The sequence below is a fragment of the Gossypium raimondii genome, chromosome 1, assembly GCF_025698545.1.
Source record: "Gossypium raimondii isolate GPD5lz chromosome 1, ASM2569854v1, whole genome shotgun sequence".
In the NCBI taxonomy this organism is placed as follows: domain Eukaryota; kingdom Viridiplantae; phylum Streptophyta; class Magnoliopsida; order Malvales; family Malvaceae; genus Gossypium; species Gossypium raimondii.
Window position 1 is genome coordinate 4138827 of NC_068565.1, and position 25319 is coordinate 4164145.

The following is a 25319-nucleotide window of genomic DNA, read 5'->3' on the forward strand; positions in this document are numbered from 1 at the left end:
ATCTTATTAATTAGATATGGGAGCAATAGTGAGAGAGAGAACAAGACTATAGTCTCATCTATGTGATTTACATTATTCTCGTATAGATTCTCCTTGGCTCCTTGATGGTGATTTTAATGTCATTGCCAATCCATATGAAAGCTCTAACTCATTACAAGTTGTAACTAGAGATATGACAGATTACAGGGATTGTATACTGGAGATTGGAGTTTTAGACCATCCTTACAGTGGTCCCTTATTCACTTGGAGTAACCACACACTGTATAATAAGCTGGATAGAATGTTGATTAACCATTCATGGTTTACTTATTCCAGCAATTTCATAGTAGAGTTTATAGCTCCTGAAGTTTAGGACCATTACCTCTGCTATAGTAAGGATAGATGTGCCTAGTAAGTTCCTTTCAAGGTCATTCAAGTTTTTTAACTTTTGGACTAAACATGATGCATTTTTTAGTATCATCTCAAACTCTTGTAGAGTCCCTGCTGCTGGTAACCCAATGGCCTTGTTGCGTGCTAAACTTAAAAGTCTTGACATAGCATTGAAACAATCCAACTCAATGCATATTAGCAATATTTCAGAAAAAAGGAAAAATAAGAGATTAGAAGTGTACAATGCATAGCTTGCTATGTTGTTTAATCCTAATAATACTAAAATAGCAAAACTAGGAAGAAATCTTAGTCAAGAGCTTCACGAATTGTAAAGAGTCGATGAGAATTTTTTTAAGAAAAAATCTAGAATTAAATGTTTAAAAGAGGGTGATCAAATACAAGTTTTTTCCATATAATGGTCGCTGCCAAACAGAGATGTAACTCTATCCAAATGCTAGTTGATAGTAGGGTAATCAATTGAGCACCTTTGAGCAAATACCAATTGAGCACCTTTGAGAACCAAAGCGTCACGAGCATCTCACCCTTGATGGGGTTTGAACCTTGACCTATATCATATAGGTCACTTGTTGGGGTAGATGGTACCACTTGAGCTAGCAGGAGAAGCAAAGGGGAACAGTGGTGGTGGTTCACCCAAGCAGGCTGGAAAGCTGTTGTATTTGGTGGGTAGGAGTGGTAGAGGAAATGGTTTGAGGGTAAATGAGGAAGTAAGCTGGGGGAGAGAATGTTCTTTTGTGTCTGAATGATCTATCCCTTACTAGTGTAGTGAGAAGACTTATATATGCGATAAAGGGTGCGTCATGTGTCAAAGTCTCACTAGCAGTAAAGTTATATCTTGTCTCCTTGTAAGGATGACGATTTAACTGTTTACATTAGTGACGTGACATCTTAAGATGACTAAACAATCAATGGATGTGAGGTTCCATGCACTTTTTACGAAGGTAATTTTTTGGAGGTCTACCCAATATGACATCCGCATAAATAGGGCACACGTAAGTGTCTATGGAAATGGTATAACAAATTCCAATCTAGTTACATGTTCGACAAAATATTAAATGCTATGCTAATTAAAAGTTTACAAATGCATCTTCAAAGCATACAATATGTGATTCCTAATTAAGGTATTCCAACAGTTCTCTTAATTTGTTGAAGTTGAATTGTCGTCCTGCCAATACGAAGATATCGAGCTGGCCAGATATAGATCAAAAAATGAAGTCCATTGCCCATTGTTGACACTATTTTTTGATAAAAACGGGGTTGACTTGGGTTTTGAAAAATGAAATCAAATGTAGGAGTCGCCACCAATCTTTTTTTGATGAGGTGTGATCGAGTCACCTCGAAAAGTGGTTGTTTTTAATAAACAATTTAATTTTTATTAAAACAACGATTTTGGTCTACGAAATTCAGAAAAATGGGTTCGGGAATCGGTTACGCACGAGGAAGGATTAGGACCCTCGATACGCCCAAAATTGGTACCTAGTTGATTACTTAATGTCTTGGTGTCGAAAATTGAGAACTTTAAAGAAATTTAAAATACGATCCTAAAAAACACTTGAATAACATGGATTAAGATTTAAGAGGATATTTGGCTATTTGGTCAAATGAGAAATCAAAACCCAGCACATTAGGGCACATTTTCTCGAATTTCCAAACGCAAAACATTGCCTTTATTATTTTTTAGAAAAAAATCCTCATCTCGAGAAAACGACATGTCATATCCAATGCGTTAGGACACAACGTATCGAATTCCCGATACGAGAATACATGCCGAAAAATTTACTTCTTTAAAAAGACATTTAATTATCTCGGGTTTAGAAAAGAGATCATGCCCAGTGAGTTAGGACACGATCTTTTCTTAATTCCCGAGATCGTTTAAAAACTTGAGTTTGAAAAGATTCGGGCATTTAGATTTATTGCGAAAATCGAAACCCAAGAAGTTAGGTACGACTTTCTCAAATCTAAACACGAAATTTTGTTTATTCAAAAGTCATAATTTATACATTGAACGAAGACAATTTAACGCAAAATAGTAAAAATAAAACACGATGTTAATATAATGAATTCGGTAATGTAAGTACGAATAATACTGAACGATCATAAAAATGAAATAAATAAATATAAAAGACAAGTCAATCATGTATACACAATAATAAATAAATAAACAAATAAAAACTAAAGCATCAAAATAGACATGTAAATAAATAAATAAATAAAGAAAATAAAAATATATATATATATATATGTATTCGTGAAAGAAAAAATGTATATGGATATATATATATATATATATATATATATATATATATAGATATGTAGATAAATTATAAAATATGAAAACTATGAGTATGTATGTATATATTAAATGAATTATAAAATATGTACATGCATAATGCATATATGTATTCATATGGAATAAAAATAAAGTTAGAAAATAATATAAAACTAATTAATATATTAATATAATAGTACCAAATAAATAAAAGGAAAATAAAACTAATAATAATTAATAATGATAATAATAGTAATAATAATAATAATAATAAATGATAATACATTAAGATAATTAACAAAATAATAAGATTTCTAAAACACGGACTAAATTGAAATAAAAATTAAAAAACGGGGCGAAATCGAAATAAAGAAGACAAGAGGGACCAAATTGTAACGCGCGCTGAAAGAGGGGGGACCAACAGGGTAAATAAACCAAAGCCCCAAAACGCTGCGTTGTAGTGGACCAAATTGAAACAAAAATTAAATTATGGGACCAAATTAAAAAAATGAAACAAACGAAAAGGGAGTAAATCAAGAGAACCATAAACGCGGAAGGACAAGGGTTGTAAATAACCCATTCATGAAAACGTCATGGACCCACGGAGCGGGTGGTCACTGCATGGTAAAGGGCCTCAAAACGCCGCCGTTCTCCTTTTATTATTTACACCCAAAACATTTTTTTATCCATTTTCAGCCCCTTTTTTTTTAAATCTGAAATAAAACCCTAAGCTTCATTTTCTCTCCTTTTTCCCCACTCAGCCTCCAAGTTCAGACCACCGTCGCTGCCACCTTGGCCAGTGGCCGGAGTTGCCGCGAGAAGGGCCTCTCGGCCTTCCCTTCACGGCGTCCTTGAAGGCTAGGCCCTCTCGACCGCGGCACCAAGAGAAAAAGGAAGAGACGCCCCTCCCCGCTCAATTCCGATGACGGCGAAGGAGGGCTCCGACTCCGGCCTTCGAAACCAACAGGTATTTTCTTTTTTAGTTTCGTTTTCGTTAAGAAAGATTGTAGAGGAACAAACAAAAACAAAAATAAAATAAAATAAAAGGAAAATAAAGAAAATACAAAAACGCAAGAACAAAAAAGGAACCGGAATCAACCTTTTTTAATTTTTGATCTATTTTTTATTCACTGGTGTTTTTTTTAAAAAAAGAGAGAGCGTTACAATGTTGGTATTTGGCTCTTTATAGCTGATTTTCACCATATTTTGTTTCTATTTTTGCTCTTTTATTGCTATCCTCTCTTTTCTTTGGATTTTGCAGGCATTTAATGGGCATGGTGGTGGGTCGGTGGCAGAGAGTTGAGGTGACAAGGCGAATGGCGGTGGTAGGTGGTGGCAGAGTACGGCGCACATGGGGTTAGGGGGATTAGGGTTTTCTGATAGCTTTAGGTTATTGGGCCATTAGGTTTTTTGGGCCAATTGTATTGGGCCATTTGGGTTAGTTTTGGGGTTTGATTAATTTGGGTTTTGGGTCTCTGCTTGTTGGGCCCGAGCATAAATTGGTCTGTACAGTTGCCCCTCTTTGCTCATTGTCGTGTAACGAGAACAGAGCAAAGACTAAGAAAGACCAATTTTGCCCGGTCTCGTCGAGTCTTGACTTCTTGATGTCTTTCTTCTTCAGGTAGCCTCCTACCAGTCCACCGTGTCTTGTTACTTTGATCCACTCCAATGCACTTCAAAGAGATCTGGCTTGTAGCTTCAATTTTTTTCATAACAACTTCAGGGAGACGAGATTTGTGGTTTTAGTCTACTCTACTGCAACGTCAGGGAGATAAGACTTGATGCGATCTGCTCTACTATTGCTTAGAGAGATAAGATCTACAATCTTCAACCTACTCCACTGCTGCTAAGGGAGATAGGATTGGTTTCTTTTGTCTACTCCGCTACTGCTTAGGGAGATAAGACTTGATGTGATCTGCTCCACTACTGCTTAGGGAGATAAGATCTACAATCTTCGACCTGCTCCACTACTGCTTAGGGAGATAGGACTGGTGGCTTAAATCTGCTTCACTACTGCTTAGGAAGATAAGATTCTCCATCTTCGATCTGCTCCACTACTGCTTAGGGAGATAGGATCTAACATCTTTGACCTGCTCCACTACTGCTTAGGGAGATAGGATCTACCATCTTCGACATGCTCCACTACTGCTTAGGGAGATAGGACTGGTGGCTTAAATCTGCTTCACTACTGGTTAGGAAGATAAGATTCGCCGTCTTCGATCTGCTCCACTACTGCTTAGGGAGATAGGATCTAACATCTTTGACCTGCTCTGTAACAGTCCAATTTTCAGTAGTGTCAGAATAGTGATTTGAGATCACTAAATCTGATGAAAACGTTAGAAAAAATTATTAATTAATAATTATAAGTTCAGCGTGATTTTAGAAATATTTTTGAATGAGTGAATTTTGTGATTTAAAAGAAATTACTAGGTAAATTGGGTCAAAAACGAGGTATCGAGACCTCGATACTATAAACTGAGTTGTAAATATTTTTATAAATATTTACGGAGTGTCATTAGGGTAATATTAAAGTTTCGTTAAGAAATTTTAATGTTTCGATGATTAATTGATTAAAAAGGACTAAATTGCAACAAGGGTAAAAGTTTAATTATAGATTAAAGAAAAGTTAAAAGGACTAAATAGGAAAATATGCCAAGCCCCATAAATGAGGCGGCATATGCATGGTAAAAATCTGAGATTTTTTTTAAGTATATTATTATATTATTATATTGTAAATTATATTAATTATATTATATTATTATATTTCAAATAAATAAAATTGTTGACAAATGCATGGTGTATATGATGACACGTGGAAGAATGAAATACATACATATTATTAATGATTACATATTTACTTATTATTTAAGTAAGTAATTTTATATTATTATTTTATTGTTATTATATTAAACTAATTAAATAAAAGAAATAAAAGATGGAAAAGAGGAATAGAAAGCAGAATAGGCAAACGAAGCAGAGAAGGAAAGAAGGAAAGGAAAGAAAAGAAGAAAAAGGGAAGGAAAGGAAGAAAATTTGGGATTTCAAGCTTTCAAGCTTAATTGGTAAGTCAAATTAAGTCCTTTTCTTATAATTTTTAGTTTTGGTATTCTAGAACAAAGTATTATTGGATTTATGTTGAAATTTGAGAAGTTATTATATTTCTAGACATTGATTATGTTGAATAAATGAAAGAATTAGGGTTAAATTGATTAAATTTCAAGTTAAAAGTTAGTAAAAGGTTGATTTGTAAAATAAAGTGTAAGTTTTGAATAGTAGGGACTAAATTGAAAGAATCCCGAAATTAGGGATTTATGGTGAAAATGAAGAGTTAAAATGAGTTTTAGTAAGAATTAAGAGAGAATATGGAGTTAGATTGGGAAAATAAAATTAGTATTGATAAGGGATTAAATTAGAATTTAGGTAAAGCTTAGGTATAAATGGAAATGTTTTGATGAAATTGTGTATTAATAATTTTAATTGTTTAATTACGTAGCTAATATCGTGCAAGAGTCATTGCCGAGAAAGGAAAGGGAAGGTGATCAAGGAGTGACTCGAGAAAATTTGATTAGTATTACCATAATTCAATTTAATTATTAATTGTTAAAATTTAAATTAATATACATGATAAGAAAATTGAGGTGAGTATCATGATTGAATCGAATGAAAATATATATATATATATACATATTGATATTGAATTTATTGATAGTAATTGTTGAATTTTGAATAATATGTTTAGTAAATAAAAATAAGGAGAATATCGATATTTAATTGAATGAATTAAAAATATGAATTGAATAAAAGTGAATTAAATTATGAATAAGTGTGAATACGTGAATTGAGTATTGACCTGAAAAGTGGTTTGATTGAATCGAGGTATGATTTGTGAAATATGTATTGGTGCTGAATTGTATATTGATTTGAAAGTGGGAAGTGAATTTGAAATAGAAAAATATATTGAATCAAATGGTGATTAAATTGTATAATGATTTGAATTGAAAGTATGAGAAAGTGATTGAATTGAAATGTGATTCGGAAACCCTATTAACTAGTTAATGAGTCGGATATAGTTGGCATGCCATAGGATTGGAAGTGTTCAGGGATACTTCGACCTTGAGTCGATGAGACACTGGGTGTCATACTGTTACTTCGGATAGATTCGATGAGGTACTGGGTACCAACTTACTTCGGCTTTGCCGATGAGACACTGGGTGTCAACTATTGCTTCGAACTATCCGATGAGGCACTGGGTGCCGTACTGGTGTGTTTGGTTGGATCCGTGTATCCGCCAAAGTCCGAGTCATGTTAATAGGGGGAAAATAAAAGAATTGAAGAAAGAAATGATATTGAATTATGAATTATGTGAATATTTGAAGGTATATGGATTGGAAATTAAAAGCAATTTGAATTGAAGTAAATTGATTTGAAATAAGACATTGAATTGAGATGTGAAAATGGAATGTGAGAATTATGGTTCAAGAAACAAATAATGATAAATTTTATGAAATAGTTTTTGGTAATATGAAATGATGTAAAAATGACAAGTGAAAATAAAATGATTTGAAATAGTGAAATAATATGTGAATTTAATTGAATACAAGTTATTGAATTTTATTTATGGATTTAATGTGTAAATTGAGTGTTAAAAGATTATAAGTGTAAAATTGAATATAAATAGAAATGATAATGAATGAGTTGATGAAATGATTGAGTTTGTATGGATTGGAATGAGTTATTAGAATGAGATGTTGAAAAATCCAATAAAATTTAGATAGTGAAACAAGGTATGAATACAATTAAATATAAGATTGAAATATTGCTTATTGTTATTAATGATCAAGTTGATTTAAAGTATGAGGCAATTAACGAATAATTGTAGACATAAATTAAATGTATATAAATTATCGATTAAAGTTATTAATTTGAATTATGGTAATACCACTGAGTATTCCCATGCTCGGTATCTGATTGTTTCCGCTTGCAGTTAGTAGAAATCCAGTGTTCGGTCCAGCATCCAAAGTAGTCCCGACCTCAGAGAAATTTTAGTGATGTACCTTTGTTTGATAATGTGGCATGTACCTAGGTGATGTATAAGCTAAGTAATGCCTCGTACTCGACTCCGAAAACGGTCTCGGGTAAGGGGTGTTACATGCTCCACTACGGCTTAGGGAGATAGGATCTACCATCTTCGACCTGCTCCACTACTGCTTAGGGAGATAGGACTGGTGGCTTAAATCTGCTTCACTACTGCTTAGGAAGATAAGATTTGCCATCTTCGATCTGCTCCACTACTGCTTAGGGAGATAGGATCTAACATCTTTGACCTGCTCCACTACTGCTTAGGGAGATAAGATCTACCATCTTCGACCTGATCCACTACTGCTTAGGGAGATAGGACTAGTGGTTTAAATCTGCTTCACTACTGCTTAGGAAGATAAGATTCGCCGTCTTCGATCTGCTCCACTACTGCTTAGGGAGATAGGATCTAACATCTTTGACCTGCTCCACTACTGCTTAGGGAGATAGGATCTACTATCTTCGACTTGCTCCACTACTGCTTAGGGAGATAAGACTAGTGGTTTAAATCTGCTTCACTACTGCTTAGGAAGATAAGATTTGCCGTCTTCGATCTGCTCCACTACTGCTTAGGGAGATAGGATCTAACATCTTTGACCTGCTCCACTACTGCTTAGGGAGATAGGATCTACCATCTTCGACCTGCTCCACTACTGCTTAGGGAGATAGGACTAGTGGTTTAAATCTGCTTCACTACTGCTTAGGAAGATAAGATTCGCCGTCTTCGATCTGCTCCGCTAGTACTTAAGAAGGCAAGATTTGCTATCTTTAACCAGCTCTACTGCAACCGATGAAGGCAAGGCTTTGTTTTCGGTCTGCTTCGCTGTTAACGCAGGAAGGCAAGGTCTGCTATCTTTAACCAGCTCCACTGCAACTGGTGGAGGCAAGGCTTTGTTTTCGATCTGCTTCGCTGTTAACGTAGGAAGGCAAGATCTGCTATCTTGAACCAGCTCCACTGCAATCGATGGAGGCAAGGCTTTGTTTTCGATCTGCTTCGCTGGGCTTCGCTGTTAACGTAGGAAGGCAAGATCTGCTATCTTTAACCAGCTCCACTGCAACCGATGGAGGTAAGGCTTTGTTTTTGCGACTGCTTCGCTGTTAACGTAGGAAGGCAAGATCTGTTATCTTTAACTAGCTCCACTGCAACCGATGGAGGCAAGGCTTTGTTTTTGATCTGCTTCGTTGTTAACGCAGGAAGGCAAGATCTGCTTCTTTAACCAGCTCCACTGCAACCGATGGAGGTAAGGCTTTGTTTTCGATCTGCTTCGCTGTTAACGCAGGAAGGCAAGATCTGCTTCTTTAACCAGCTCCACTGCAACCGATGGAGGCAAGACTTTGTTTTTGATCTGCTTCGCTATTAATGTAGGAAGGCAAGATCTGCTACTTCATTGATCTATTCTCTGGGGAACATGGCATGTACAATGAACCTAATTATACCTAATGATTAGGATGGCATGATCAAAATGAATCAAATGCTCCTAACTAGACATGTGTGAATGGTGTTTGCATGAATGCAAAATTTTATTTTTCCGAGAATGATCCCGCTTTGGTTGTCATTACTCGAAGTTTATTAAGGTTTTTTGACTACGTTGTTACAACACCTTCTTGCTCGACTGGCTTTTCTAAAGAAATATTTAGCCAGGTTGCCCCCATTGTAAACCTCCAAGTTTGATTCATTGGGGCGCAAAACTTATACCATCATTCTCCCACTATAATCCAAGGGTAAAAATATGGCTTTTCCTCAATCCTCTCTTATCACAATTCAAGGATGCAGGATTTGAATCATTCTGGTTTCTTACACCATTCTTAAGGTGTCGTACCAAAAACTTATGCACAGATGAGGGCTCTCTTCTCCGAGGTAACCTCTTCCTCTTGCCTGGTGATCATTGCTTGCTTGCTTATGTAAGCTTTGTTGCCAACATGGCGTCTTATCAATCAACGCATTTGGCAACAAAAATCCAAAGAAAAAGTTTAAATTTAGACTATTTCTTCTCAAATTTCCAACCTTTAAATTTGGTGTGCTCTAAACAATGGTCCTGTTTCAGGCTCCTATATTATTTAGAAACTTTTCAGAGTAATATACAAAACTTCCTTTGTGAAAGTTTTATTAGTCCATTAATCATTATTCCAATGCAACATGTTTGCAAAAAGGTCATAACAATGGATAAGAATAAAGTTGGTTTTGAGCATAGCTCGAAAGAACAAATTATCGAAAATAGTAAAGAATGATGACAAAGAAATTGATTGGGAATGTAATATCTTGGAAAAGAAAAAGGTATTCCAAGAATAACAAATAATATGAGAATCAGGAGCCCCAGATATCGCAGCTTGAACTTCTCTGTACAAACTTTCTGAAGACCGCTTTGAGTTAGATATGTGTTTAAGAGATCTACAGTGGTCTGTCCATGCCCCAAGATGTCGCCTATCCTTTCCTGTTGATTCAAGTATAGCAAGATCACCACATGCCCCAATATGATCAAAATTTGGGCAGCTTAAATCACCTCATACCCCATTCCGATCAGTACTTGAGCCGCCCTTTTCGGGTTTTCAGCTCAAATCCCCTTTGGCTTAAGGCGCCCTTTGCGGGTTTTCCCCTTAGCCTCTCCATTTTTCATTTTCTATTTTCATTTTTCATTTTTCATCATTTTTCATTTTTTTTGAAATCCATTGTCTTGCAGTACAGTGAAAAATCGTGGTGTCTGATTTTGAACTGATTACAGCCCTCAGCTATCGTCCTGACATTCATGTTCAATGCAATTTTCAATACCATCCACTCTGGAATTCTATATCAGCATATGATGACATTGACGCATGCAGTAGCCTTTATCCATTTGATGAAGTAATTAATGATCTCAATAGTGAAGCAATGCCCATTAGAAGTCTTCGATAATGGTGATGTTCATGCCCCATTGTGCTCGAAATTTGAGTCACCCTTCTCAGGTTTTCAACTCAAAACCTCATTTGGTCACAAAGGCCCTTTGCAGGTTTTCGCTTTGGCCTTTCCTTTTCTTTTTCTTTTTCTTTTTCATCATGATTTTTCATCTAGATTTCTCTTTTTTCATTCTTCTTTCTTTTTTCTCATTTTCATTTTGATCTTGATTTTGATTTTTTTTCTTCTTTTTGTTTTTTTATTTTTTTTCATTTTCATTTTGACTTTGATTTTGATTTTTCTTTTTCTTCCCTTTTTGATCTGAGCCTTTTGGGCCACAACTTTGACAAAAAAACTTTGGATCTTCCTATTTAATCAAGATGGACCCAACAACAACTTGAAGAGGTGGAAATTCGACTTCAAATGGGCAAAGCTATGCTGACTCCACGAGAAAGGCGTTGCCTCGGCAAAGAATTACATCATTCATACTGCAAGTTTCTGACATCGTACTGTTGTGCAGGTTTTATTATCGGTGTTTAACCCGGGGCATATCCTGGTATGATCATACGAAGACATCTTTGAACCCTAGAGGTCACTCAATAAGGTGTTGCTTCGTCTTTGCGGTCAGGTTAATTCTAATATTCTCTAAGCCCACAATTCTTAACGATTCCTTATGAGGTAGGATTTGTCTATCTTCTTGTTCTAACCTCCTCACTAAGTCCGGAGATAAGCTACGATCTATGTCATTTCCAAAATCATGAGATCCATCTAAACACATATCTCGCTCAAAAGGAGATTCTAAGTCTGTAGCAGTGTCACCCATGTCATTGATATCTGGGGACTCATTGTAAGTACAAAAGAATATACAAAGAATATATGAAGTTGTACAATATGTTTATGAATGCAATGGTAATTTGGAAGAAGAATAAAAGAATAAAAATAATCATTGATAAGAAATGAAAGAATATTTGTTCAAAAAGATCGCAAAGATGCATTCCATAATGACGTTCAGACATAAGCCTATTTCACAAAAGAGTTCTTATTGCCTCTAGGCTAAAAGCAACAAGTGTGTTCTGAATATTACTCTGAGTAAGCTCTAAATACTACAGGTGTCTCTTCTGCAGTCTAATTATTCAGAACACTCTCAAGTTTAGAAGGGCGAACATCTAATAAGATCTCTTCTCCAGTTGTTTCTTCATATTTGGCACTGATGTGAACATTTCCCAACATTTCTTCATTCATCGAATTCCCTTCATTATCCGTATGATTGAGCAGCGGGTTTTCTGTACTGATTGAATCCTCAAATTTAACAATGCCCATATTGATAAACCTTTCGACTAGCTTTTTAAAGGCAGTGCAGTTTTCTATAGAATGCCCCATAATTCTCGCATGATAGTCACATTGCGCATTTGTGTCGTACCATTTGGGATACTAAGGTTGTAAAGGCTTCAAGTAGAAAGGGGAGACAACATGTGTGTCAAATAAATTCTGATACAACTCCTGGTATGACATTGGGATTGGTGCAAATTAAGACTTCTCAGTACCTGGTTTCACTCCAGATTCTTACTTTAAAGGACTCTGATGGCTAGTGGTCTCCGTCTTTGGTCTGCCCAAAGTGATTGGTTTTGAGTGGCCCTTGTTATATCCGCCTGCGTTATCCTTTTTATTCCTCTTCTTCCTTGGGGCCTTTATAGTATCTGGGTACTCTACCCTTATCTGCTTTATTTAGGCTAGATTAGCAACAAGATTAACTAAATCGTTCCTCAAATTGGATCCTACGTCTGTCAGGCAATTCACTAGTGTCGATGTACTAGTCTGATAATATTGGGATCCGATAGTAAAGAGTACCCCTTGTGGGCGCCCATCTGGCTGGATCTGGGCACTTGTCGGAGTACAATCTAAGGAATAGACAAGATCCTCATTTTTAACCCCAAAGTAAACCACCGGGTCTTGCACTTCTTTTGACTTTCCAACTAGCAATTGGTTGAACTGGTTTATCATAGATCTCCATAATTCTAGCATTTGATCTCTCATCTCCTGTTGAAATTTAATCAATTGCTCCTGCATCTGGATCTGCATTCGCTCTAATTTTTCCAACCTTCGTTCCATTTCTCTAGCCTTTGCTTGGATATCGTAAGGGTGTTTGGTTGGTTGGTTTTCCAGGTTAGCTGAAAGAAATTTACTCGTTTAGACTCTTTCGATGGATTTAAATGCATACGATGTAGATGTATGAAATGCATGCCTAAAGAGACATTGATTTTGATTCAATTACATTTAGGAAACTTTTCTAGAAAGTAAATTCCTTTACATAAAACGGATACATGTACGGCCTCACCCTCATATTCCAAGAAACAATATCTATCTTCTTCTTCATGCGCATGTTTGAGATAATCTCACAAATTTCCAATAGATGCCACTGCTAGCTCACTTTCCTGGTCTTGGTCGCAATCCATCATCTGCCCATCTTCCTGAAGCTTGTCAGCTTCTTTAAGGGAGTTGGAACGTCGAAGGCTCTTAGACAATTGCCTTGAATTCTCAGGCCACGAAGCAGGGTCACGAACTCTTCCATCGCCATTCTCGTCTTTCTCAGAATATATTCGGGAAGTCGTATTGTTTTTCACTTTATCAAGGAATTCATATTCCATGACAAGCTTTCTAATTTAGTAATCGAACTTGAATTAATATCTCTTTCCTAAGATGCAGATGCGATGTAATCATAATCAAAGCACAATAAGAGGGGTTAGTACAAAAATAAACAAGGAAAACAGAAAACAAAAAGTACCTAATCAGGTAGATACTAGGGGTTTGGAGTGGCTCTACGTAGGTTAAGTTCCTAAGTCTACTATATAAGGGCTGGTTCTAAGGTCAAGGTACCCGAACCAGCAGATTCCTCGATCTTCACCCATTATAAGCTTATACAGATCGAGTTTGGTTCAGGGGAATACATTTCCCTATGGCTGCACGGAGATGAAAATCTCACGAAGACATAGGTACAGATGTATTCCGGAAGCGATCCACTATTCTGCACGGAGATTAAAACCTCACGAAGGACTAGTTTCTCACTCCCACTTAAAAGGGGATAATCGAGCGATTATGTAATGCAATATACAGAAATATATCAAAATTCAAACCAATAGAGCAATTACAAACCGAAGTAATGATAATCGTAACAAAAACGGACAAACATACAACAAAATGACCGTAGATTTGAACCAAGCTTTCGGGTGACCTCTAGGCATTCGGTGTGGTTCTACCTAGGGTAGGCTCTTAAGGCTCATTATATGCGGTTCGGTTCTAAAGTAAGGGTACCTGAACCAGCAGATTCCTCGATCCTCACCCATTATAGGCTCATATGGACCGAGTTCAGTTCAGGGGAATACATTTCCCTATGGCCATGCGGAGATGAAAATCTCATGAAGATATAGGTACGGATGTATCTCGGAAGCAATTCACTATCCCATGCGGAGGTGAAAACCTCATGAAGGCGTAGTTTCTCACTCCCACTTAAAAGGGTGTGACCCGTGGTCATGCAATGCAATGTGCAATACTATCAAAAGGCTTAAACAAAAAAGTAAACATATTGAAGACCAAAAAAATGATAGACAAAATGCAACGAAAGGATCATACTTTTAAACTAAATTTTCAATTTTTAACAAAAGACAAAAATTAATCAACTCGTGGCTTGACTCTCGTGTTTGTTCCCCAGTGGAGTCGCCAAGATGTTGACACCATTTTTTGATAAAAACGGGGCCGACTTGGGTTTTGAAAAATGAAATCAAATGTAGGAGTCGCCACCAATCTTTTTTTGATGAAGTGTGATCGGGCCACCAATTTTTATTAAAACAACGATTTTGGTCTACGAAATTCAGAAAAATGGGTTTGGGAGTCGGTTACACACGAGGAAGGATTAGGACCCTCGATACGCCCAAAATTGGTACCTAATTGATTACTTAATGTCTAGGTGTCGAAAATTGAGAACTTTAAAGAAATTTAAAATACGATCCTAAAAAACACTTGAATAACATGGATTAAGATTTAAGAGGATATTTGGCTATTTAGTCAAACGAGAAATCAAAACCCAGCACATTAGGGCACATTTTCTCGAATTTCCAAATGCAAAACATTACCTTTATTATTTTTTAGAAAAAATCCTCATCTCGAGAAAACGACATGTCATATCCAATGCGTTAGGACACAACGTATCGAATTCCCGATACGAGAATACATGCCGAAAAATTTACTTATTTAAAAAGACTTTTAATTATCTCGGGTTTAGAAAAGAGATCATGCCCAGTGAGTTAGGACACGATCTTTTCTTAATTCCCGAGATCGTTTAAAAACTTGAGTTTGAAAAGATTCGGGCATTTAGATTTATTGCGAAAATCGAAACCCAGTAAGTTAGGGTACGACTTTCTCAAATCTAAACACGAAATTTTGTTTATTCAAAAAGTCATAATTTATACATTGAACGAAGACAATTTAACGCAAAATAGTAAAAATAAAACACGATGTTAATATAATGAATTCGGTAATGTAAGTACGAATAATACGAACGATCATCAAAATGAAATAAATAAATATAAAAGACAAGTCAATCATGTATACACAATAATAAATAAATAAACAAATAAAAACTAAAGTATCAAAATAGACATGTAAATAAATAAATAAATAAATAAAATAAAAAGATATATATATATATATATATGTATTCGTGAAAGAAAAATGTATATGGATATATATATATATATATATATATATATATATGTAGATAAATTATAAAATATGAAAAATATGAGTATGTATGTATATATTAAATGAATTATAAAAATATGTACATGCATAATGTATATATGTATTCATATGGAATAAAATAAAGTTAGAAAATAATATAAAACTAATTAATATATTAATATAATAGTACCAAATAAATAAAAGGAAAATAAAACTAATAATAATTAATAATGATAATAATAGTAATAATAATAATAATAATAATAATAATAATAAATGATAATACATTAAAATAATTAACAAAATAATAAGATTGCTAAAACCCGGACTAAATTTAAATAAAAATAAAAAAACGGGGCTAAATCGAAATAAAGAAGATAAGAGGGACCAAATTGTAACGCGCGCTGAAAGAGGGGGACCAACAGGGTAAATAAACCAAAGCTCTAAAATGCTGCGTTGTAGTGGACCAAATTGAAAAAAAAAAATTATGGGGCCAAATTAAAAAAATGAAACAAACGAAAAGGGAGTAAATTAAGAGAACCATAAACGCGGAAGGACTAGGGTTGTAAATAACCCATTCATGAACGCTGGACCCCAGGAGCGGGTCGGGTCGGCGTCTTGGTAAAGGGCCTCAAAACGGCGCCGTTCTCCTTTTATTATTTAAACCCAAAACATTTTTTATCCATTTTCAGCCCCTTTTTTTTTTTAAATCTGAAATAAAACCCTAAGCTTCCTTTTCTCTCCTTTTTCCCCACTCAGCCCCCAAGTTTAGACCACCGTCGCCGCCACCTTGGCGGTGGCGGAGTTGCCATGAGAAGGGCCTCTCGGCCTTCCCTTCAGGCATCCTCGAAGGCTAGGCCCTCTCGATCATGGGACCAAGAGAAAAGGAAGAGACGCCCTCCCTTCGATTTCGATGACGGCGAAGGAGGGCTCCGACTCCGGCCTTCGAAACCAACAGGTATTTTCTTTTTTAGTTTCGTTTTTCGTTAAGAAAGATTGTAGAGGAACAAACAAAAACAAAAATAAAAGGAAAGGAAAGGAAAATAAAGAAAATACAAAAACGCAAGAACAAAAAAGGAACCGGAATCAACCTTTTTTTAATTTTTGATCTATTTTTTATTCACTGGTGTTTTTTTTAAAAAAAAAGAGAGAGCGTTACAATGTTGGTATTCGGCTCTTTATAGCTGATTTTCACCATATTTTGTTTCTATTTTTGCTCTTTTCTTGCTATCCTCTCTTTTCTCTGGATTTTGCAGGCATTTAATGGGCATGGTGGTGGGTCGGTGGCAGAGATTGAGGTGACAAGGCGAATGGCGGTGGTAGGTGGTGGCAGAGTACGGCGTACATGGGGTTAGGGGGATTAGGGTTTTCTGATAGCTTTAGGTTATGGCCTTCGAAACCAACAGGTATTTTCTTTTTTAGTTTCGTTTTTCGTTAAGAAAGATTGTAGAGGAACAAACAAAAACAAAAATAAAAGGAAAGGAAAGGAAAATAAAGAAAATACAAAAACGCAAGAACAAAAAAGGAACCGGAATCAACCTTTTTTTAATTTTTGATCTATTTTTTATTCACTGGTGTTTTTTTTAAAAAAAAAGAGAGAGCGTTACAATGTTGGTATTCGGCTCTTTATAGCTGATTTTCACCATATTTTGTTTCTATTTTTGCTCTTTTCTTGCTATCCTCTCTTTTCTCTGGATTTTGCAGGCATTTAATGGGCATGGTGGTGGGTCGGTGGCAGAGAGTTGAGGTGACAAGGCGAATGGCGGTGGTAGGTGGTGGCAGAGTACGGCGCACATGGGGTTAGGGGGATTAGGGTTTTCTGATAGCTTTAGGTTATTGGGTCATTGGGTTGTTTGGGCCAGTTGTATTGGGCCATTTGGGTTAGTTTTGGGGTATGATTAATTTGAGTTTTGGGTCTCTGGTTGTTGGGCCCTGGCATAAATTGGTCTGTACACCCATCTCTTAACATACTCTTTACCTGGCTATTGTTTTCCGCATCATTTCCTTCTACTCTTCCGTACAACTTTTTTGCATCAAACTTGCTTGCATAAATACTTGAATCCGTGAGTATGTCAGAAACAGATGCCCTGCCTTCGAGCACGCTCACCACCATAGACATGGAAGGCCTTGCCGCTGCAGTAGGATTTGTGCATGAGAGAGCTACATCGACCATCACCATTGCCTCTCCTGCGTTACAATGAGAGGCTACCCTTGGATCAATTAAATCCAACAAATTCCCCTCTTGCTTCAACCTATGAGCCTAGAAACAAAAAATTTAAGTGCCACAAACAAAAGTTATGAAAATCAACCGAAATTGCAAAATAACAACTGTAACATCATTGTCAGATTTGTTATTTAACATGCCTCTTTCAGTATATTTTGCTAAGACAACATAATTATCAACATGGATATATATAATGGAATTAGGAAAGAGAGTTCTGTTACCACATCAAGAAGATAGAAATATTCTGTCTTTACGCGGTTGTGTTTAGTGTTGCATGTGCCACTAACAATTTCAAGGGCCACAATTCCGAAACTATATACATCTGCTTTATCAGTTAAACGTCCATGCATTGCATATTCTGGAGCCATATAGCCACTGCAAAGTTAAGAAGATAAATCAAATCTAGCTTCTAAAATGCAAACAGTGACTCTGAAGTGGAACTTACTAAGTTCCGGCAATTCGGGTGCTAATGTGGGTATTGTCTTCTTCATCGAGCTTGGCCAAACCAAAGTCAGATATTTTAGGGTCTAGATTCTTATCAAGCAACACATTGGTTGCCTTAATGTCTCTATGGACAATCTTCAACCTTGATTCTTCATGGAGATAAGCTAAACCTCTCGCTATACCAATGCAGATCTTCCGTCTGGTTGGCCAGTCTAATGTCAACTGAAATTCTTCTGGACCTTTCAATAACCATAATATAAAAGAGATTAAAGCTCAGATATGCTAACATACTTGTCCTTATATATCTGTGAGTGTCGATAATACCAAAGGGAGTTAAAGTAAATCAGGTGAACGAGATGTACCAAATAATGCACGAGCAAGGCTGTTGTTTTCCAAGTACTCATATATAAGCATCAGTTGATTTCCTTCAATGCAACATCCATATAGCTTTACTAGATGAGGATGTTGTACAGCTGAAATCATGCCAATCTCCGTCACGAACTCTCGATTTCCTTGGTTTGATCTAGCCGATAACTGCTTGACAGCGATTTCTTTGCCATCTGCTAGAATGCCCTACATTTTGAAAAGCATTACACCAGGTTCAGTGATAAAAAAAAGTGACCAGTAAATGAATGTGTAGCTAGAACAGGATAGATACCTTATAAACAGGACCGAAACCGCCTTCTCCAACCTTATTAGCAGCATCAAAGTTGTTTGTTGCGTCTTTAATTTGCCTTAAGGTGAAGGAACCAGTCTGCAATTCTATACCTTTTAGATCTGTCGAAAAACCAAAGCCAAATACATAAGAAACATTTAATTATATAATATAGCTTCTAATTAACATCTCTGTTTTCCTAATCTTATTTGGTGCATAAATGGTAAAATAGGCAGGGGATAGGTATATTTTATTGTCATTACATGTCTCACGAATTTCGGACATAATTAATTTCTCTATACATACATCGTTCCAATGTACTCCTCCGTCTTAAGCATCCACTCCACCAAAGGATTCCAACCACAAGCAAGAAAGTAGCAAATGCTGCTGCAGCCACAATAGCAACCTTCGCAACTGCGCTGATACCTCCCCTACTTTCTGATTGAGGTTTATAAACTAAAATCGAAGAAAACTATATAAATGTTATCAATGAACATGAGATAACACTCTAATTGAAGAAAACTATATAAAGGGTTAGTTACAAGCTTGAGATGGCATAAGTATAGTAAACATTGAATTAGTTCATACAGTCACACATAACAGTATATGTGATAAAGCCACTAAAGTAGTAGGGTGTTGAACAAGAATAGGTAGTTTCCAATAATATGAGAGATTTAGACTCTAGCTATCAACCTACCAGGATCAAAGACAGATATTGCAGAGATAAGTGGACCATAAACTCCTCTCATGGGAATAACTGTTGTCCCTTTTCCAGTCCACTGCAAACGGATCTCCAAAGTACCATCCGAAACATTTGCAGTGAAATTCTTTAGAATTGGTTTGCCAGCCCCTCCTGCTTCATCCTTAATATTGAAATCCTTCAGCTCCAGCTTTCCCTGCAAATTATCCATTCCATTTGACCAAACTTCCCATATATGCATTCACACGCAAGGAAAGCTAAGAAGATATGAACAGAAATACCTGAATGTAAACGTCAAATATCCGCCTTCCTAAGCTGCCATAATTTTTACCATCAGTGAACTGTATCTCCGTAAAATGGAGGCTCACGCTGTATGTTGCATTGTGCAGACAGAACGCATAATAAGTCAAAGAGCTTGGTGAAAGACGTGCGTTGCTGTAAATTTGACCAATACTGGAAGAAAGTTGTTTATTTTCCAAAACTAATACATCCTCCTCTGTGTGATCATCCAAAAAGATACCACTGCTGCTAAATGCCCAATGAGTAGTACTCCGATAAAATGTTGAAGTCCCAACTTTATCAGGATCAGCTTCATAGGTGATATTATTAATAGTTTCTTCTTTTCCACCACAGTTTATATAAAAAGAGTGCAAAGCTGAGGTATAATGAAACCATAATTCAATAAGTATTGCAGGAAAATTCAACCAAAGTGAAATAGCCATTAGAACTTAACATCGTTAAGCATTATATGAAATTTCCACTTACGTTCCACTGGACAGTTAAGGTTTCCCAAACATGAAACAACTCCGCTATTAAAATAATTATAGGCCCCAAAAAATTGTTAGGCATTGTATTTATAAGAGCAAAATTGTAGGTGGATCAAAGAAAATGATAGTTTTTTAGCACTTACGAATTATTGATCCTTGAAGTGCTTGCAAACAAGTTCCTATAAATGATGAGGACATATTACATAAACCATAGCTAGTGTATCGAAGATCCACTTGTGAATAAGAAAGAAAAAAAAATCTCAAAAACATAGCTTAGGTTTTTCTTACAGGCCACTTTTCTGACAGTCATCAACACCACCTGTACTTGTGAACTTGTTATATGAAAGATCTCTGCAAACAGAATAGTTCAGAATATTAGTGTGATGATCAAGCTTCTTGAGCATATAAGTTGTTGTCACTGAACATTTGGAAGAGAATTTCACATTTTTCTATTTGTATTAAGAATCCATTGAGGGACTGCTCCAGTAAACATGTTTCCAGTTAAAAACCTGAGAAAGAGCATCATGAAGTTTCTATAATGAGATGATGTCCTATAGGAAGAGTATTAGTTAAAATGAAACCTTTTTTACAACTCAGATAATTATCTGTGTAAATATATATATATATATATATATATCTCACAATTGTTTCACATCTGGAAGAGAGATTTTAATTTCTCCGCTGAGTTTGTTGAAGCTGAGATCTCTGCAAGAAAATATTTAAGTACAATTAGAACTTAGAACAACAACAATATTTGTATAGTCATTTCAATGCACCAACATATATGCATGCATGATAAAGCATATATGCTGATATAGGTTGAAACAAATTGAAAGAGATAATTTTCTTCTTAGGAAATGAAACCTATTGGTCTATTACTCACAAGGTCTCCAACTTCGGCATATTTTCAAGAGAAGTAGGTAGCTTTCCAACGAGATTGCAGCTCCTCAATATCCTATAATACAATCAAACAACACTCCATTATTTAAGTCAGCAAATATAATGCTCTTAAATTTAATCAATCTCATCCTTATAGCAGAGCTTTACTTACAGATATTCCAATTTAGACAAATTACTAAGTCGTGGAAAAGTTGATTCAACTCCATTCAAGTCCGTAATCATTCTGTAAACAAAATATTCAACGAACAATATCCTAAGTGTTTATACCATATATATATATATATATATATATGCATAGTTGAAATCTTCGAAAGGTAAGATTCATTACTTACAGAAATTCTAAGTTTCCTGAAGAACCAATGTCTGGAATTGGTCCACTCAAACCACTTGCGAGAGTACGTCTGTCATTATCAAAGTTGGATTCATTTAAATCATTGATAAAGGCACAATATTTCTAATGAAAAAAAAATTTAATTGAAGTTCTCACATTTCCTTAAGGTTTGTCCAATTCTGGAAAATAAAACCGGGAATCTTTCCTGTGAAGTTATTATCACCGATCCGGCTGTTGAATAAACATAATAATCATAATTAGAATGTAAACAATTTAGGGATGGGCATGAAGTTAAGACCATGAATCAATTCTGGATGAAATATATAGAATAGGTGAATATGAAGCTTACAAAATCTTCAATGTAGTCAGCCTAGCAAATGTTTCAGGCAATTCACCAGTAAAATTGTTGGAATTAAGAAACCTGCAAATTAAGCAATAACAATTAGCAATACCAAGAGGAGAAAGATATTAAACAAACCTAAGAAATAAACTCGGGTATGAAAAGATGGAAATAAATGGAAGATTTCATAAAAAAATTCTATCACTTTATATAACAAATTTAGAAAGATGAGCCTCTCACAGTCTCTCAATTTTTGGTAGATTCCCCAGTGCAGCAGGCAAATTTCCTGAGAAGCTATTGTGCTCAAGGACTCTACACAATTTTTCAAAACAATTAATGAGAGCATTATATTGATAAAGCAAAGGTAATGTGCTCTTTAGATGCCGCTAAAGATGTTGTCTCACTCGCTGCTATGAGGAGGATCTAGGTGGTTCCCTATGAATACATAGAAAACAATACTTTTGTTTTATCGGTACGATGCTGTAATAACGTTAATAAAAATAATCTAGTGAAAATTTGATCTTATAGAATGAAACTGGGAATACTAGGCTAAAACTCGCGATATATAAAGCAACTCACAAGCTAGTAAGACTGCTCATGTTTGCCAGCTCCTCTGGGATTAAACCTGTTAAACGATTCCCAAGAAGGGAACTGCAATATTGTATTTATTTGTCCAATAAAACAGGGAAGGAATTAATCCAAACTTTGTAAATTGAACAATGAATAGATTATTTTATTATTTTAACCATAGAAATATGAAAGGAAAAAAAAATCTTACATTTGGACGAGTTGCTGCATAGAACCCCATTGAGGAGGAATGGAGCCACTAAGATAGTTGCGAGTGAGATCACTGTAAAAAGTGCTATATATTACAGTAAATATGTCTCATCAATTAAAATGTAGAATCAATTTATAGGGTGAAAAATCGTACAAAATAAAATTACTTCAAAAAGAATTAAATAAAACTCACATATGAACCTTAATTAATTTGAGGCAAAGATGATGGCATAAAAAGAAATATAAATTATATGAAAATGGAAATTAAGGGAAGTACTTACATGTCTTGGAGGTAAGGGAGTCTGGTCAACTGTGGTGGGAGAGTACCTGATAGATTTTGTCCCTTCAGCGCTCTGATTATTTCAACATTTTAGAAAGGTGTTTTATGTTTAGTCCTTATTTTTAATATCAGGTTACTCAACAATTATTATTACAGCAAGCAGGTCAAGATTATCTCAAGTGTCCTATTTAATTTATTTGGGAAATTTACTCATTTATTAAAATAACAATTTTTTTGCACCAAAAGAAAAAACAAAATTGTCTGGATTTTTGGTTACTAAAAATGAAGTATCTTAAAAATCGGATGATCAATTGGATAATTTATCCTAATTATTCTATTATCACTTTAATATATTATATAAATAAATAGCATTATCTTAAATCAACTTGTAGAGTTTGTGGTGAGTAAGATAGTTATTTTTATTCAACCATTTTGCTATTTATATGTAAAAATTTTAAAGTTTAATTTATTTTATCTAAATAAATATTTAACTAAAAAAGTAAAAGTTAATTTTTGTTTAAAATGTAAAAAGTTTTACTATGGGCTATTATCTTATTCACTAACAATGATTCTTATGAACTATTAGTTAAGATACTATCACAATTTGTTTTAATTTTAATTTTATTATATTCTAAATATGTCATTCTTAAAATTTTATTTATGAAAATTTGCAACAAATATTTAGACCCTTTGTATTACAATTATATTTAAGATTAGGGATTAAATTTGGTTTGTGATTTGATTTATCATAGTAAAAGTATTATGGAGGCTTCGTACTAAGAGTTATATTATATTTTGTCCTTTTACTAAAAAATAGATAAATTAATCCTTATATCTTAGATCAAAGAGTAAATTAATCATTTTTGTAAAAAAATATTAGTCTGCCGATCAAAAAGTAGCTATCAGTCTTACCATGTTATTATTACAATTGTATTTAAGTTGGACCACATGTCTATGCCAACCATCGACTCCATGACTCTCAAGTAATTGGAAGTAGCATTCAGTTACAAGTATATACTGTTTTGACCCCAAAAAAATGTACAAGTATCTAGGGTAGGTAATTCATTAATCTTGAAATTGAATCTTCATGCATGCATGTTATTTATTTATGAAATTTGATAAATGATAAAGCACTTGATGAATCGAAAAATTTTTAATTTTGAGAAAGAAAGAGAGAGATGCTTACATGCGGACAACATGACAGATGATGGAACTGCAAACACAGGTAACATTATTAACATAATAAGCATTTGATTCTGCAAAATTTGCCCAACTCTCGTCTCCGCTACTGCATGGATCCACGCTAAAGTTCCAGTTTGTCTTCCCCAATGTTCTACCTATGCTTTTCAAAGCTTCCACTATACACATATTATATAAAGTATTAGGCATTTACAAATGGGAAAAGGGTCGAAATTATAATTGTATACCTTCGTCTATTGCAAGTGTAGCTCCAAAAGTTGAAGTTGCAAGACAGCAAGCACTGAATATGGAAGCAAAAACAAGTACGGGAGAAAACATCTTGGATTGTTGAAAAGATTTTAACTTAAAAAAATAAAATAGAAATAGAAAATGGACACAAAGCCCAGGGTATGGGTGAAGGCGTGAAGCAATGGCGAAAGCGAAGATCGATTGATCAAATATGTGCTGGGGATGGTGGTGAGATTGTGGATTTTGATGTGTCGTAGTGAACTGCTTGATGTTGTTGTCAGCGATGCTTTATTTTTTCTTTGATTACAAAGACTGTTTCAGACCTGTAACAATGTTTTTGGATGTTAATGAAGATGTTTAAATATGGAAGAGGGAAAAAAGAAAAGAAAATGGACACAAAGATGGGATGTTAATGAAGATGTTTAAATACGGAAGAGGGAAGTTCCATCCAATGAAAACCAGGCAAAAGAAAAAACGACAAAAAAAAGTGATCTGGTCCCATGCACGGTCTATAATTAAAGTTTAAATTATTAAAAGTTTTCAGTAATAAACGTTTAAAATATTTTCATAATAATATAATATTTTATTCATATTCAAATTAGGGTAAACTACAAAAATAGTCACTTTTGTTTACCTCAAATTACATTTTAGTCACTTATGTTATCGTTTTGTTATGAAGCGGTCACACTACTGTTAAAATCCGTTACCTCCCTAACGGAAGTCCTACGTGGCAGTCCAAATGGGTTTTAAATGCCAACTTGGATGTCTAGTTGTTGGGATGAAAATAGGTTTTTAATTAAATAAAATTCAATTTGGACTGTCACGTAGGACATCCAAGTTGACAATTAAAACTCATTTGGACTGCCACGTAGGACCGCCGTTAGGGAGGTAACAGAGCTTAACGATAGAGTGATCACTTCGTAACAAAACGATAACGTAAGTGACTAAAATGTAATATTTCAAACATAAGTGACTAAAATGTAATCTGAGACAAACAAAAGTGACTATTTTTGTAGTTTACCCTTCAAATTAAGTTGGTGCTCAATTAACTCATAATACCAACCCAGTTAAGAGCTTAATAGATAGTATATAGATAATAAAAGTTTGTATCTATCTTGTTATGAAGAGTTTGACTGAG

General features: G+C 35.0%; 1 protein-coding gene and 1 long non-coding RNA gene across 7 annotated transcripts; one reads left to right on the plus strand and one right to left on the minus strand.

Annotated features, from left to right (window-relative positions):
* Nucleotides 1-3368: 3368 nt before the first annotated feature.
* Nucleotides 3369-17373, plus strand: LOC105776920 (uncharacterized). The gene is made up of 3 exons (XR_001128133.2): nucleotides 3369-3623; nucleotides 16592-16741; nucleotides 17040-17373. It is a non-coding gene; the product is annotated as an uncharacterized LOC105776920 (long non-coding RNA).
* Nucleotides 16413-24555, minus strand: LOC105776882 (probable leucine-rich repeat receptor-like serine/threonine-protein kinase At3g14840). Of its 6 annotated transcripts, none has more exons than XM_012599830.2 (24): nucleotides 24181-24555; nucleotides 23940-24111; nucleotides 22755-22826; nucleotides 22475-22546; nucleotides 22276-22347; nucleotides 21937-22008; nucleotides 21706-21777; nucleotides 21513-21587; nucleotides 21358-21426; nucleotides 21177-21248; nucleotides 21009-21080; nucleotides 20768-20830; nucleotides 20569-20634; nucleotides 20414-20476; nucleotides 20269-20304; nucleotides 20124-20167; nucleotides 19640-20013; nucleotides 19356-19554; nucleotides 18965-19114; nucleotides 18662-18780; nucleotides 18366-18576; nucleotides 18005-18242; nucleotides 17781-17934; nucleotides 16413-17595 (listed from the first exon to the last, which is right to left on the minus strand). In XM_012599830.2, exons 1-24 carry the CDS (start codon nucleotides 24269-24271, stop codon nucleotides 17164-17166), a joined length of 3060 nt encoding a protein of 1019 aa, XP_012455284.1. In that variant the 5' UTR covers nucleotides 24272-24555; the 3' UTR covers nucleotides 16413-17163. The 6 variants fall into 6 exon arrangements, with proteins under 6 accessions (XP_012455284.1, XP_052486184.1, XP_052486194.1 ...); XM_052630224.1 differs by having other exon boundaries at nucleotides 22475-22558; XM_052630234.1 differs by lacking the exon at nucleotides 24181-24555 and having other exon boundaries at nucleotides 22276-22321; nucleotides 22755-22800; nucleotides 23940-24078.
* Nucleotides 24556-25319: the final 764 nt, after the last annotated feature.